A 15,480-nucleotide genomic window follows, 5' to 3' on the forward strand; every position below is an offset into this window, starting at 1 on the left:
GGCTTCTGTTCCAGGCTCCACCTGTCTCAGCATCTGTCCCAAGTTGTCCCAGCCTTCTGTCCCTCACTAGGCCTCCATTAGGTTGACTGTTCCTTCCCCCTTCAAGTCTGTACATAAATATCATCTTTGCTGACAATTTAAAACTGCACTTCTCCCAACCCTAGAGGTAGCAATCTCAACCCCTCTTCACAATGGGACTTCTCTCCAAAGCATTTATCACCAATCGACACTGCAAAAAGATATCTATGGCGTCTATATCGATATACATATACGTATGTATACACCAACATGGGGCTTGAGCCCGCCACCTGAGATCAAGAGTTGGATGCTCTGCCAACTGAGCCAGCCAGGTACCCCCAGATGGCTCTTAATTAAAGCCAAAGAGTATTACCTTAAGGCATAATTCAGTGAAAGCAGGTTTAATTTTAACTATAGGGTATACACGATGCTGTAGCTTTTAGACAATGAAGATTGTATATGCTTTATTTGTTAGGTCTGCTCCCAACTCAGTTTTTAGTGCAGATAGATGTTTGGATATTTTAACCAATGGTGGTGACACTAACATAATTGATGGGGAGTCATTTGCAGCAAGGTCTGGGGAACTCAGACTGATTCAGTTACAACATCTAAATACTCATTTCTAACTCTGCCACAAACAATTTAATCCTCATTTATATTTTAAAACCAGGGTTTGCTAATGAAATCAAAATTAATTACAGAGGATTTCAGTGAAAAAGAGTATCTCTTTGGTTTTTTTTGAGCGGGCTAGGAGATACCAAGGGAAAATTAATTGTGAATGTTTTCAATGTTGGGACAAGAAAAGAACAGATTGGACCTCTCTTCTTTAAATCATTATAGTCCTGTGGCTCTGAAATCAATGTTAAGTCCCTTGTTAAACTAAGGGACTGGCATAAAACTATTTACTGATGAATTCCCTGTTTGGTGTAAAACCAAAGCTGGACTTCTAGTGAAAATATTTGGTTTCAGATGGGAAATACAACTCTTCTTTCTTAACACCCAAAATTCATCTCTGAGCCTAAGGGAGCATAATAGCCATGGTTCATTTGGGTGCTGATCTTTAAACAGTGTCATTATGAGAGCTGTGTTTATCTCTATAATATAAAATAAGTAGCATTTTTTTCTCTTTGATTGTTTTCCAATTTCAACTTCATTTTCCTTGTAAGTTGTGTACATTATGATAATATATGGACAAATATATTGTATGTTATCCCACAGATTATCATTCAGAAGATAATTTTTATTCTGTTGGAAAGCAGATCTACAAATTCAGCGTATCTTACACAAATTGAATGCCCCAATGGACCAAAAAAATCAGAAATAAAGGATAAGGCGAGACTCAAATCGCAGCAATTTTTAAAAAATTTGTTCCAAGAGACATGGAAAGGCTTTCAGATAGAGGATAGAAAATAAAAGGCACAGCTTTACCTAAATTCTAAGTAGATATTTAAGATTTTCTTTCATTAGGACTCAAAAATTCTCTTTTGTTCTTGCCTTCCATTTTCCTGCTTTGTTACTTTTATATTTCTGGAGTGGGAATAAGACTGAAAGACGCCCAGGGAAGGATCACTGGGAGAGAACACGTGACTGGGCCATCTTTAATCCCACAGCAGGTCATCTTTGCTGCAGGTTACCACTGCCAGCAAATAGAGGACGGGAGGACGAGACGGTTATTCTTATTAAAACAAAGCCTCTTGGGCAAGGGAGTGAGAATGGAACTTAATAGAAATAGTCTGAACAGTACCTAATTCATCTTCTCCAAATCCCAAGATGTGACCTGAAAAGTAACCTCTACAGGAACCACTGTTGCCGAGACAGAGTGGTTTTTCTTGCCATTGCTTGCTCACCGGACTTTGCTGGAGGGTTAAGAAATTCCTGCAACAAAAACATACCGTAAACTTACAATGAAACTATGTGTTGCCTTAAAAAAAAAACCAATAAAAATGCTTTGAATAAAGCTCACAATAAATAATTGTTGTGCCATAAACCTGGCTTCTAAAAGGAAAAGTAATGTAGCCCATAAAGTGTGCAAATACTCTGAAATTCTCATGTGGGAAGAAAGTACTTAAAGATAATATTTTGTTTGGAGGGGTCACTAAAAGTACCTGAGTAAGAGAAAAGCCCTCCCCTTCATCCAGAGAATGATACTTCCTCTCCAGGACTAGCCTCCATGCTGTGCTATTAAGCAGAGAGAGGGACAGGGGGAAGATCATGGGGTCAGTACACTTTCCTAGTTCCTTGCAGTGACCAAGCATATCAACTCTGCCGTATGCCTGAGTGCCAGTGACTTGGGAAACAAGACTCTTAATGTGGGTTTCATCAGAGTTCCTTCGAATTATCCACAATGCGACCTCTAAAAACCAGGCTAAAATGTAATTTTGTAGTATTCTTATCAAAAAAGACAAATTGAGTTCTATTGTTAAAAGTCCTAAAATGTCTGGCAAAAAACAAAAATTCTTAGCCTTCTAGTTTCCAGATAATTTGGAAAATATTTGTACAGCTCATGTACAACAATAGTTTTCAAGTTACTCATTATCATGGCAAATTTATGTTAAGAATGAAGGGAAAAGCCTATACCATATAAAAAGTCCATCTGAAGACTTCTCTGCTCTTAAAATTATATTTTGAATTTAATCAAATTTGTTGAAAAAGCATCTTGTAGGAAGTTCTTCAATAAAACCACCATAGATAATGAACTAAAAGAAAATAATAATCTTTATGTGTGTACCTGACCTGACCCCCAAAGGGAGACAATATTTTATGGCAGTCTGCCCACTAATGAATGGATATGTCATTTGATACATGACATTATGGTACCAGGAAACCTACCCATTACGATCTCCAAACACATAGCTTCCATACAGTCTTTCCGACTGGCAGCCGCGGTAAACAAATCCACCCACCAAAGGACCATTACTGAACGGCTTGAATTCTAAAAGCGATGGCTCACTTTCTGGAAAGAAATAAACACAACATTAGATCAAAGAAAACATATTTTTATGAAATAAAAGTAATGTAGGCCAAGTAATATTATTGGGATAATTTACTTTACATTTGAAGCGTGCTCCACAATACACAAGCTGAATCCTTGTTATGGAGAGTTAGTAAAAATAATTCCCGCTGCTTAAATAATATCAAATATAAAGAGCCTCCGTGCACATCTGACTGAAATGGAATGCTCTGTGAATGCTTGTTGTTATAACTGCCACACAAACCAAATTTTCAGTGACATTAGGATCTGGATAGTTTGGAAATCATGGTTGCTTACTTAAGAACCAAATACTGTTAAACAATTATAATTTTTTGTACTGAATGATTTCTGTAGAAATGCCTCTGCATATATTTAGTCAATTAAGCCAGACCTCTATCAAGTTATAGAAAATGTTTGAGAGTTCATTTTTTGATGGAAATAAAAGTATATGGAAATATAAAAGGTCCTTAAAACCACAATTTATATATTTAAAAACATTGTCATCAAGTAATGTCTTCATTTAAACTATTTCAAGAGTTTTGTTTACAGAGCTGCATGGATTGCAGCCATGCTTTTTAAAATTACAAGTGTATAAGGCACATATCTCCGTCTTTCCATGCATGTCATTATATCCTTGAATACACGTACACTAATTGCAATGGAAAAGATCTAAAGCCAGTTGCAAATTAATCTGAAAATTGCTTATTAAGTGCTTAATGTCAAATAAGTCACTATCAACATGCAGTATTTTAGGCAAAAGCTCTTGTGGAGAGACAGTAATTTTAAACTAATTGTCCCTTCCCATGTAATTAGGGTGAATATATTAGAAAAAGTAGGAAAAGATTAAGTTTTAACTAGTACACTGCAAGGTAGCATAACTTCAAGGTCATGAACTCTGGAGTCAGTCAGCCAGCGTGGGTTTAAATCCAGGCGCTGCCATTCTATGTTGTATGAGAATTAACCTCTGTGTGTCTCAGTTTCCCCATCTGCACAATGTGGCCAATAACAGTGTCTATCACAGAGAGTTGTTCCGTGAATGAAATGAATCAAGTTTATATTGTGACTACAGGGGCTGGCACGCAGTCAGTACTGACACATGGTTATTTTGTTTTCATCTTTGTTTTCTGCTTTATTGAGGAAAAATAACTAAAATTCTAAAATATTCAAAGTGTACATTGTGGCGATTTGATATATGTATATGTTGTGATAGGATTCTGTGGCTGTTTCGAAAACATACATAGAAGGCTATCAATATTGTAGCCAGTTTCAGCTGAACCCCAATTAATGTGATTGGAGAATTTAGTTTAATCTACAAATATAGCCAAATTTCCATCAAACTAGTGACTCATGAGATTTTTTTTTCCAAACCACATTATTCTTTGGTTTGGCTTTTATAAGACATGTGTGTGCACAACACAAATACCTGAAAAAAAATAAAGTAAAATAACTGAATACCACATGAACTAACACAGCTGCTTCATTCCTGGTGCTAAATAAATATCTGTATTGAATGAGTAAATAGAAGAAGCAATCAATTTAATAATCTTAATCTAGTGTGTTCACTGAATCATAATAATTTTGATATATTGCTTCCTCCAAAAGGAGTAAATACTAAAACACTGAAAAATATTCAGTTTTTGGACTTCATTATTATCTGACTTTATTTTGTGTATATATTTATTTATATGTATATAAATATAAATATATTTTGTGTATATATAAATAAATAAACATATATATAAAACACTCTAGTAATCATGTTAGTAAAAGTAATGTCTAAACATCCCATTTTCATGACTTGGGTAGATAACAAGCTTTCACAAGACTGTTACTTTGTTTTCTCTATAATAAGTACCTTAAAGAAATTACATTACTATTTGAGACACACAATTTTTCTAATTGCTGAGACTGGCATATTGGGTATTGAGGAATTTCTTACCTTTAACTTGTTTTTTTCCCACTGGATGTGAAATGTTAAGACAGGTTCTGCCTTATATATTAAATAAATAGAGGTTACTAATCTTGACTATCAGATAAGCAAAATATAAACAGCTAATTTTTGAAGGGACATTAAATTTTTTGGACCTACAGAGCACAGTTTAATCCATGGGAAAGGTAATTAATTACCCAAATGGAACTCCTTGCTTGTAAGAGTCACTGGACCTTTAAAAACGTGTGCAATTTCCTCGCTTACCACTGTTAGGTCAGGGTTTTTATGCTTTCCCGAATGCTCCTTTTGTAGAAATCCTTTTCTCTTCAATTAGTATGCTAAAATAAAACAAAGCCAAAACGAATGCCAAATCAACAAATTATGCCCTACTTACCATAATCTTTCCCCTTCATTATCTGTAGGATTCTGGCTGAAGATCTGTTCTTTCCATTGGAGTCTGAACAAAGTATTGTTAAATTGATGTTTATATCAGTGGGATGTCGATCCACAGCACATCTGCATAACAAAAGGGAGACATCCGTGAATTCCTACCAGGCTATTTTCTAACCTGAGACAGCAGATTCCTGACCTAGGAACCCCTTTGTGGGCTGGCAAGGACCCTGTGGGCTATTTCCTTTGGATCCTCAGCAGAAACATCCCAACTTAATTTGTTCACTCTGTTGAAGCTAAAGGATCTCTGGGGAATATTTCCTAATTTCTCGTGGTATCTCTCTCGAGTATGAACATGCACACTGACTTGAAACATCTGTTGGTGTTGTTATTAAGGACTATCGCATAAAAAATACACTGGGAAGGTACGCAAACCAGCGGCAGCAACTCACATCTGCAACACACACAACAGAATTTGTTTTGGTATTTGTTTTGCGTTTTTACCTGGAACGTTTATATTCTAAAGCTCAAGTTGCTCTAATAAAAGAAAGAGTGCACTACAATGTAGGGAATAAAATAAAACTGGTCCCCACAACCACTGAAGTCTTTTAATGTGTGACTCTGTCTTCACGTTACCCCCATCTGGGATTAGAAAGTTTCTATGATTTAAGCCACCAACTGTTAACTCCATGAGCACAAGGACCCCTTCCAACTTCTTTATCACTGTGTTTCTGTTATCTAATTCAAACCCAGTAATGTCATAGGGGCTCAATATTTGTTGAAAGTTTAAGTCAATGGGGGACTGGGCATGTGGAGTTTAGGTTGCTGGAAGAATGAAGCTGTATAATGTAATTATTTCTGAAGTTTTCACAAATGTGGAAAACAGTGTTGCTTTGTTTTCAGGTTTCTCAACTTTGACATTCTTGACATTTTGAGCCAGATAATTCTTTTAGCAGGAAACTGGAAGGAAGAGGCTCTGTCTTGAGCATGTAGGATGTTTAGCAGCATGTCGGTAGCATGAACCCCTCCTTCAGAGTTGTGAAAACCAAAAATGTTTCTAGACATTGCCAGATATCCTCTGGGGGCAAAATCATCCCATTGGGGTCAACAAAATACATTAATGGCTAAACAACCAAACCAAACCTTTGGGGCTTCAAAATAAACTAGAAAACAAAACAACCCCAGGAGTAGGTTCTGGGACTTAAGACACATTAAGAGTCACATACAGCAATCATCCCAACAACAATACTAACAACAACTACAAAATAAAAACTGTTGCATCCGAATGGTCCCATTCATAATAGGGAAACTCTAAGCCTGACCTGCCAAAGATGAGTTAGTTGTTCTGTGGCAACAGTCCCTGTATTGTCCTCTTTAATTCAATGATTCACAGAGTACAATGCCTGGCAGGGAACATGACACATACGCGATGTGACTTAAGGTGGAACTAAATCCATGGATAGGGAGAAATTTTCCTCATATTGCCTTTCTTCTAAAGATAGAGAAACTATGACAAAAGGTTTGATCACTTTCTATCAAGAAAAGAGCAAATCTGGAAGAAAAGGCCAGATCTCCCAAAGGTGGAGGTGTTGGATGCCATCAGGTCTCGCTCTGGCTGAATTACTATGTCCACTGAGAACCACTTGGCCTTCCTAACCTTTAGTTTCTTACGGAAAAAAAGAGGTGGGTACACGAGGGTACTGGTCCTTACACATCTGTCCAAATCCACAGAGCGTACAACCCCCAGTGAACCCTAATGTAAACTTTGGGCTTTGGGAGATAATGACATGTCCATGTAGGTTCATCCATTGTAACAAATGGAATACTCTGGTGGGAGATGCTGCTAACCGGGAGGTTAGGCATGAATGAGGGCAGGGGGCACTTGGGAAATCTCCGTACCTTCTGCCCAATGTTGCTGTCTTTAAAATCGAAGTCTTAAAAAAACAGGAAAAAGGGTGATACCTGATGTCAGCTACCTCAAAGTACTGCTGAGAGGCATAAAGGAGATAATGTGTGCAAGCTACTGAGTTCAGCACTCTGCCCAAGGTGCTTAATACAAGTCAGCTTTACTTTTAGCCAATAATTGTTTTACTTTCCTTTCTGCTTTATTAAATCTCTCTCTGCTTGGAACCCTCTTGGAGGGAGGCGCCCTCCCCTGCCAGTGGAGGTTAAGACTCCATGGCACAGGCAGCCTGCCATATGCATGGTCTGTAAACTGCCTCATCCTGTGTTTTTGCACTGAGGGTCCAGGACCCCTGGGAAGGTTGCAGGAGAGCTCCAGCGGGACAATGGTGACTCAGGCTGCTCGACTTTGAAGTGCTGCTTGGCGGTGGTATCTGTGAGTTCTGAGCTATAGGAATGGAATGTGACAGTTTCCTCCACATCCTGAACCCACCGTAAGTACTCCCTGTCGCACAGATTTTAAGATCTGCTGAGATGCCAAAAAGGAAATGAACTGTAGACTTGGACTTTGATGGAGGGGAGATGAAGGGCATGAGGGATTATAAAAATAAAAAGTTCGAGAAATACTCACCTTGCACATAGTGAACACTCAATAAACATTAAATGGCAATAATAACTTAGCTAGTAAATGAATGAATGTGACCAAATAACCCATAGTATGAATAAGAGACCACAGATTGGATGAAGCTTTCATCACAGAATTGCTATATTATACTTCAGAACATTTTTTAAGTGTACTTCAAATTTCTCACTCTACATACATCTCTGCTACAGTTCATTGTAGTAAACAGTCAGTTTGAAATTCCTTTAGTATTTATAATTTTTTTCAGGTGAAAAAATGTTAACATTGAGCTCAACTCCTTACAAAGTGATACTGCATCATCATATGTAAGTGAAGCTGTAATAAGAAGCACAATTTATTTAAAACCTATTAGGTGTGTCAGGCACTCTACTTTGTGCTTTTTTTTTTTCTTCTAGATTTGCATTCTTCTTAATGGCATCCTCTCAACCTATTACCAACCCCATTAGATGTGTATGGAAATGTTAATTTAGAAGGGTTTAAGGAGAAAAATTAAAAAGTTTATGATCTAAAGCTGAACAACTGAAGTCTTAATCATTACACGAGTCCAACAGTGCTTAATAATAACACTCTAGAACTTTAAGGCACTTTTTCTCCATGAATTTGTTCTGTTCCATATGTCTAATCTGCCGTCTCAATCTGCTTCACACATTTATAGAAGAGTGCTAGGATGATGAGCAACCTTGGACAGCACCCGTGGCTGCTCTGTGCCTGGACAGAGGTCTCTGAATCCCGGCTGGGCGCGACTCTGCCGCAGGTAGGGGGTAGGTCGTGTTCTCACCTGCCTGGATCGTGCAGGCCGTGCGCAAACACTTCCGGGGGCTGGTTGGTGCTGTTGAAGTGTGGGTTACTCCTGGGTATGGAGTAAGGCACGTTGCACATATCTGTGTCCACGTCCAGCCGGAGCACCGACCCTGTGAAGTCACTGAGGAATTGGACGACGAGGGTCAGTGTTTTCTGCATTTGTTACGTATTTCACCTAAACTAAATGTGGGAAGGTTGCTAGATAGTCAGAAGAATCATTCCCCAATTTGAGACAAAATTATTAGAGTTACGAATTCCATATCGTGGGAAATGAAACCGGGGCGGTTTGGTTTTACTCAAGGGGCAGCATCGCGACTCTGCTCAGTAGCGTGCTAAGTTTTGCACCTGGTCCTTATCTTTCCCCAATCCCTGGGTTTTCTGAGCCCCCGAAAGCTCCACTGGACCTTGAGCATTCAGCCTATGTATGGCGCAAACCACGCAGCACTGACTCATTCTAGAACGTCTGGGTATAGTGACTTCCAAAAATATCATCAGCGTATTACTAAATTTTTCTTCATTTTATAAATGAAGACACCCATAATAAAAGTTAAATGTTTAACCAAGGCAACATAATTCAAAGACAGTTTGTTTTTTTTTTTCCCAAAGACAGCTCTTAACTCCCTACTCTGACCCCCCACCCCACCCACTGGCACTTAAGACTGAACATGAAGGGTAAGTTTTTTGTTTTATTTTTTCTTTTTTTACCTTAACCCATCCATTTCTTCCATGTCATCCAGTGTGATCATGCCATCACCGAGAATGATGTACAAAAAGCCCTCAGGGCCAAAGAGCAGCTGCCCTCCTAGATGCTTTCTGTGGAGTTCTGCAACTTCAAGAAATACTCTGGCTGTTCTCAAATCAACTTGATGGGGATTTTTTCTACATTGAGGGGTGAAACAATACCATGATTGTTAAAAGTGTAAGGTGAACCCACAAGAAAGTAAATGGTACACAGGGAAACAAACACTTGGTATGTAAATAAGGAAACACATTTGAAGTGGAACTAATAAGCATGACTGAAAAATTACATTATTTTCCAAGTTTCAGAAGTAATATTTAAGCTGAAAGAAAATGGAGGAAAAGTGCCAACGCTATCATTTTCCTCAATACTCCTTAAGGACACATAGGGGGTTTTCAGCAAGGTGGAGATTGTGGTTTAATTATGGTCACCTTAGCTCCTAAAATAATTAGGAAGAGATAATGAGAAGATTGAAAAATATTTATGCCGCAATGCGGTTTAGTGAGTGATACCTGGATACTGTGTATTCCACAACTCGGAGAATGTGGTCATGAGGCCCGATAGCCCACCGTTCTTGGTTGGTGGTATAAGACACATACAGCTTTCCATTTTTCTTGTAATTGGGATGGAATGCAAGGCTTAGCAGACCTCTTTCATCTCCTCCCTGCAGTCAAATGAAAAACACAAAGAATTGTGAAGTTAATTATGTTCTTTATTGTGTTTCAACTGGAACCCCAGAAGAGTCTCTTTCTTTCCTTCTGGATAATCTTTGCCCAAACTCTTTTCTTTCCTTCCTTGCCCACTGCACAAAAAAGGATTATAAAACATTTCACTCTGCGGAACTCTTAAGACAGTTGTCTTGTGTAGTTATCTATGCACAAGGCCCTTACGCCACTTTTGTCCAGTGATTTGTGTATGCAATCTTGGGAAGCTAGGAGGACAAGTTTAAGTACTGTGAAGAATTCTTTCCTGGGTTACTAGGTTGCTGGTAGCTCAAAGAAGACAAAAAAAAAAAAAAAAAAAAAAAAAAAAAAAAAAAAGAAAAAAAAAAAAGAAAAGAAAAAGAAAAGGCTCATAATCAGCAGTCACTTCTAATCCAAGTCTCCCAAACCTAAAACACAGTGTGGGTTGCCAACTCCCACTGTCTTGGCAATATGTTTAGAAAACAGTTAAATTGCTTGTGTAATATGTAAACCTTTGTTTTACCCTGGAGGCATCTACATCACTTGTCACAACGATGGTGGTCTGTTCATCATAACTAGGTAATAAGCAGCCTTGGCCTATCTACATAGGAATGAGGTATTTTTACACGTACCCCTTCACAGTGTCGAGTTTTTCTTTATAGAAAGGCGTAGAAATGGGAGGAGAGCTAAACACCAGGGCTGGGACGGGAGTGGGGGAAATACTAGAGAGGAAAGGGGACACGAGGAAATAGAAGAAAGATCCCAAACAACGTTCTTTGTTATTACATGGATGTCAAGGATTGTATACATTAGGCATGCCAAATGCTGTAACAATTAAAACATCATCATGTTCTTAAATAGAAAGGCATTTTATCTTTATTTTCTGCTAATTCAGCTTGATGAAACTCAATATGGTCTTAGCATTTGCTTTATCCCATACGTAGTCCTGGAATTTCTATAATGAAATTATAGTATCTGAAATTATCTAGGTCAGAGACTTTACTTCATCACCCATCACGTCTCCTGAGGCAAACTAGAAGTCACCCCTTGGAAGTCTTACAGGAGGGAAGCAGTCTTGAACACTATGACTTCTTCACAAGGTTGTGCTTGGTAGTGGAAGCACTCTTTTGCTTTTCTCCCCCAGAAGAGCATGTGTTACTATGAAAGCACAGAGCTGTGTGTGGTTTGGATTCTATATGGACTGAGGAATTTAAAGTTGTTGGCATAGGGGCGCCTGGGTGGCTCGGTCGGTTGAGCATCGGACTTTGGCTCAAGGCATGATCTCGTGGCTTGTGAGTCTGAGCCCGGCATTCGGGCTCTGTGCTGATAGCTTAGAGCCTGGAGCTTGCTTTGGATTTTGTGTCTCTTTCTCTGCCCCTGCCCCACTCACTCTCTCTCTTTCTCTCTCTCTCAAAAATAAATAAACATTAATTTTTTTTAAATTGTAGGTATAAAAAGTCACTTTTAATAAACATTGTTTGACTCATCTCTTGGATTAGAGAAAAACTGAATTCAGAGAGATGCCATCCCAAGTGAAAACATTCCCACTTTTAAATAATAAAGTGGTTGCAAATATTCCAGAACCACCAAAGCATAATTGAAATGTCAAAAAAGGCAACCTCTTCATTTGTATGTCACAATATGCTTAATATTAATTTAAATCAAAACAATCTCATTGAAGGGGATGGATCTAATGACTATGATTAAGGAAAATGAGCCTCTATTTTTCAGATGATCTTACAGTGATTTTTTTTCTTATACTGGTTAGTATTGATTTGATGTTGCTTTTTTTAATGACTTCATTTAAAAAGTACCTTCTCATGATGTTGAAATCTGGGATGCATGACTAAGAATTGGTTGTAAAAAAGCACATTTAAACCTCTTTGGCGGATGTCTAAGAAAGCTGAGGGGTGGGATTTAGTTTGTGATTAATTCCTCTTCCAAATGTATTTCACTTTAAAGCTGCAGTGCAGCGTAAGTACTTTATGCCCACTTCACAAATATCTGTGTCCCACTATAAGGAGCTTTTCCTGAAAGCAGTGCTTTTGTAGTTTTTAATCAAATCATCTGGGATACAATTTGAGTTGGAGAGCAGCATGGCTTAAAACTGTACTAACTGCTTTTCAGGAATTAGGAATTCCTGCACTATAAGAGATGGAGAAAGAGATTTAAATAAATCCACAAGTGACAGAAGAGAATTGTTCACTTTAGAGATTCACCTGTCATATAAATGAATTGTATTATATCACATAAATGAAATCACTGGCATTTATTAAGGTGCCAAATATAGGAATGGAATGAGACATTTAAATTACAAGAAAATAAGTTTAAAAAACAATTTTAAAATGTCAGTAATTCTGAATTTTTTAGGATATAGAATTTACATTATTTAATTATATTACATATTATTCCATATTTTTTATTTTTTTATTTTTTTAAATGTTTTATTTTTGAGAGAGAGAGAGAGAGAGAGAGAGAGAGATGGAGCACAAGTGGGGGAGAGGCAGAGAGAGTGGGAGACATAGGATCTGAAGCGGGCTCCAAGCTCTGAGGACAGAGCCTGATGCCAGGCTCGAACTCACAGACCACGAGGTCATGACCTGAGCTGAAGTCTGACACCTAACTGTCTGAATCACCCAGGCACTCCTGATTTCATATTTTTAAAGTCAACTTCCAGGTAGTGATCTGGTTGGCTCTTAAACATGACTAATTACTCTTCACTTATTTCAGAGAAATACTCACTTTCCTTACTGTTAAAAAATTTAATGTATTATGTAAATATGCTAGAGTTTCTCTCAAAATTAGCTTTGTAAACTATGTAGTATAATGTGACTCGTAAATGTTCAGAGGTTGGGAGGGAAGGATATACCACCACTGTCAGGGGATTAAAGTATCGATAGGCCAACCTTTAACTTGAACTGGCCTCCAGAGTTATGTTCCCTGTTTAAAGTATGTTACTGACAAATCATGACTTACCTCACAAGGGCAAACCTATCTTTGAGGTCTGGGTCATTTTTCAAGATCTGTATGGAGAAATATGTTGATTGGGCATGAAAGGTTTAAATTTGAAGCAGGGTCTACTAGAGGCCACAATGCTAGAAACACCACCGGACACGGGAGGCTTCAGCGACAGTCTTCACCAGGAAACTGCTCAGCCTGAGCTCCTGAGCGCTGGCACCTGGAGGCAGGGCAGGCCAGCAGAGCAGCTCTCCAGGCTCCAGAGAAAGGCCTTACATGTGTGTTACTGACTCTCTTCATACTTTTTCCGTTCTTCCCCTCTCAATTATGTGTCGCTGCATGGAATTAAGGATCATGCACTCCTTCCAGAAATGTCAAGTTATCAAGTTGTTTCTAGTGAGCATCTGGGGAGAATGAAACTCTAGTGATTAGTTCAGCCAAGCTGGCTAAATAGGGAGAAAAACAATTAATAGACTGGCAAATGGAAGAGTCATGGTCCAGGGAGCCGTTCCTTTCAAAAGCACATTGACTTCTAACCTTATACTGTTGACAACATTAACCAAGGTCCAAAATGCTTATCCTCACTCATGTGAAAAGCAACGATTTATCAAAACATTCACATTATACTTTGTACTTCATAATTAATACTGAATGCTTTATATGCGCATTGCATTTCCAGGAATGTACATCACTGCTAGAAATGGGCAACAAGGAATTTACAAAGAACACTTAGTATTCCCTATGTTTGTGTAATGCTTTTTTTGTTGTTGTTGTTAAAGTTAACTGTCTGAAACTTTTCACCAAGCATCATAGGCTACCATGGGAACCTCCTTCCCCTTTATTCAAACTGCATCAACTTTGGGGGCAGCCCCGCAACCAAGCACAAGTAGTTGAATGATTTGAAAATGATGTCCTTGTATACTTTAAAACCTTGAGCTTGACCCATGTTTCAGAATAAATCATAAAACCCTTCTAGACACTTTAAATAAGTAGTTAACTGCCATTGTAGTTACCAGTCAGCTTTCAGGAGCAGTTTCACAGGGTCAACAGAAAAGAGACAAAAATTCCAAACAGAGAGTATTGATGACTTTAATGTAAGTACAAGATCAGATCTAGTCCTATAGTTTGGGGACACTCTTCCCTGACGAACACATCCAAGTTCTAACCAATTGACTAAGAATATTCCTTTTCTTTAAGGAAAAGGGAAGTATCTATTAGAAGAGAAGTAATGATAAAATGATTAGAATAAAAAGTATTTTTTCTTTTCTTTTTTAGAAAAGGTTTATTTTGAGAGAGAGTAGGGGAGGGGCAGAGAGTGAGAGACATAGAATCCCAAGCACTGTTAGTGTGAAACCCAATGTGGGGCTCGAATTCACAAACCACAAGATCATAACTTGAGTCAAAGTCAGATGCTTAACCTACTGAACCACACAGGTACCGCTTTTTTCCTTTTTAAGAGAAACTGTGGGCCTAGTCTCTCTGATTTTTCAGAAAAACATTCCCTTCCTACTTTCAATGTGGTTAAAGTTAATCTTTTCTGATTTCTATCTTTAAAATTTGCTTTAACCTTTTTTAGGGTTATATACTTTTGGAAACAAGACTGAGCAGCACTGAACTAGAAGCACCATTTCTCATTTCTGCATAGTTTTTCTTAGTGACCCTTCAGCAAGTGGCTAGCTTCAAGTTGGGTAGTCTACAGAATGGCCCTATGGTATTGAGAAAGCAATGAAATGTAAATTAAACTAAATAATGCAGTGTTAAGTTCAAGATGTGCCTTACTATAAATAGTCTTTGTAAAAAAAAAGCTTGTATTTAACATTCATTCAATAACTATTTATTGAATACCTACTATGTGTTAGCCATTGTACTTGGCACTAGGGATAAGACTAGACAATCAATAAGAACAAATCTCTGTCCTTTTGAAGCTTACAGGAAACATGAGAGGTGATAACAAGGTCAGATAACAAAGTAAGTTTTTAGCTGCTTCATTCCCACCACACTTCTTTGTGGTGCTGATATTTGGGTGCAAAGGAGAGAGTTAAACACTGCCACACTATTAGAAATGTGCATGGCCCCAAAAACAAGTATTAAAGGGAATAAATACATATTCTGGGCAACTTTAGACACACAGGCTAGTTAGTATATTAGCACCTGAGGTTTCTCCACTCTAAAACTTGGAAAGAGGTCCATGCAAAAAAGTAGCTACTTTTTATGTAGGAAATGGATGATTAAGTCTTTGGTGTTGTAAAAGCAACTTCATTTAAACATAACCACCCCCACCACCAAAAAAAGAAGAGGAAAAAAGAAAAAAAAAAGTAAAGAAAATAATAAGGGGAAAACCCAAGACACACTTCCTATGGGGAAAAAAAAGACAGCATGTAATTTCTGTCCTTGACGGAATGCATTAAATAAGCAAACACCCCAACAAGGAAAACAAGTACGACA

At 38.0% G+C, this 15,480-nt stretch overlaps 1 protein-coding gene across 1 annotated transcript in view; it reads right to left on the reverse strand.

The window, feature by feature from the left end:
* Positions 1-15,480, reverse strand: part of HHIP (hedgehog interacting protein) — a 91,838-nt gene that overhangs the window by 23,446 nt on the left and 52,912 nt on the right. Inside the window, exons 5-10 of the mRNA XM_029940624.1 lie at positions 9,907-10,058; positions 9,361-9,534; positions 8,633-8,776; positions 5,314-5,435; positions 2,848-2,971; positions 1,763-1,893 (exon numbers count right to left, since the gene is read on the reverse strand). Coding sequence (XP_029796484.1) covers positions 1,763-1,893; positions 2,848-2,971; positions 5,314-5,435; positions 8,633-8,776; positions 9,361-9,534; positions 9,907-10,058 — 847 coding nt within the window. The remainder of the gene's footprint in view (positions 1-1,762; positions 1,894-2,847; positions 2,972-5,313; positions 5,436-8,632; positions 8,777-9,360; positions 9,535-9,906; positions 10,059-15,480) is intronic.

Source organism: Suricata suricatta, chromosome 1 (assembly GCF_006229205.1).
Source record: "Suricata suricatta isolate VVHF042 chromosome 1, meerkat_22Aug2017_6uvM2_HiC, whole genome shotgun sequence".
Taxonomy (NCBI): domain Eukaryota; kingdom Metazoa; phylum Chordata; class Mammalia; order Carnivora; family Herpestidae; genus Suricata; species Suricata suricatta.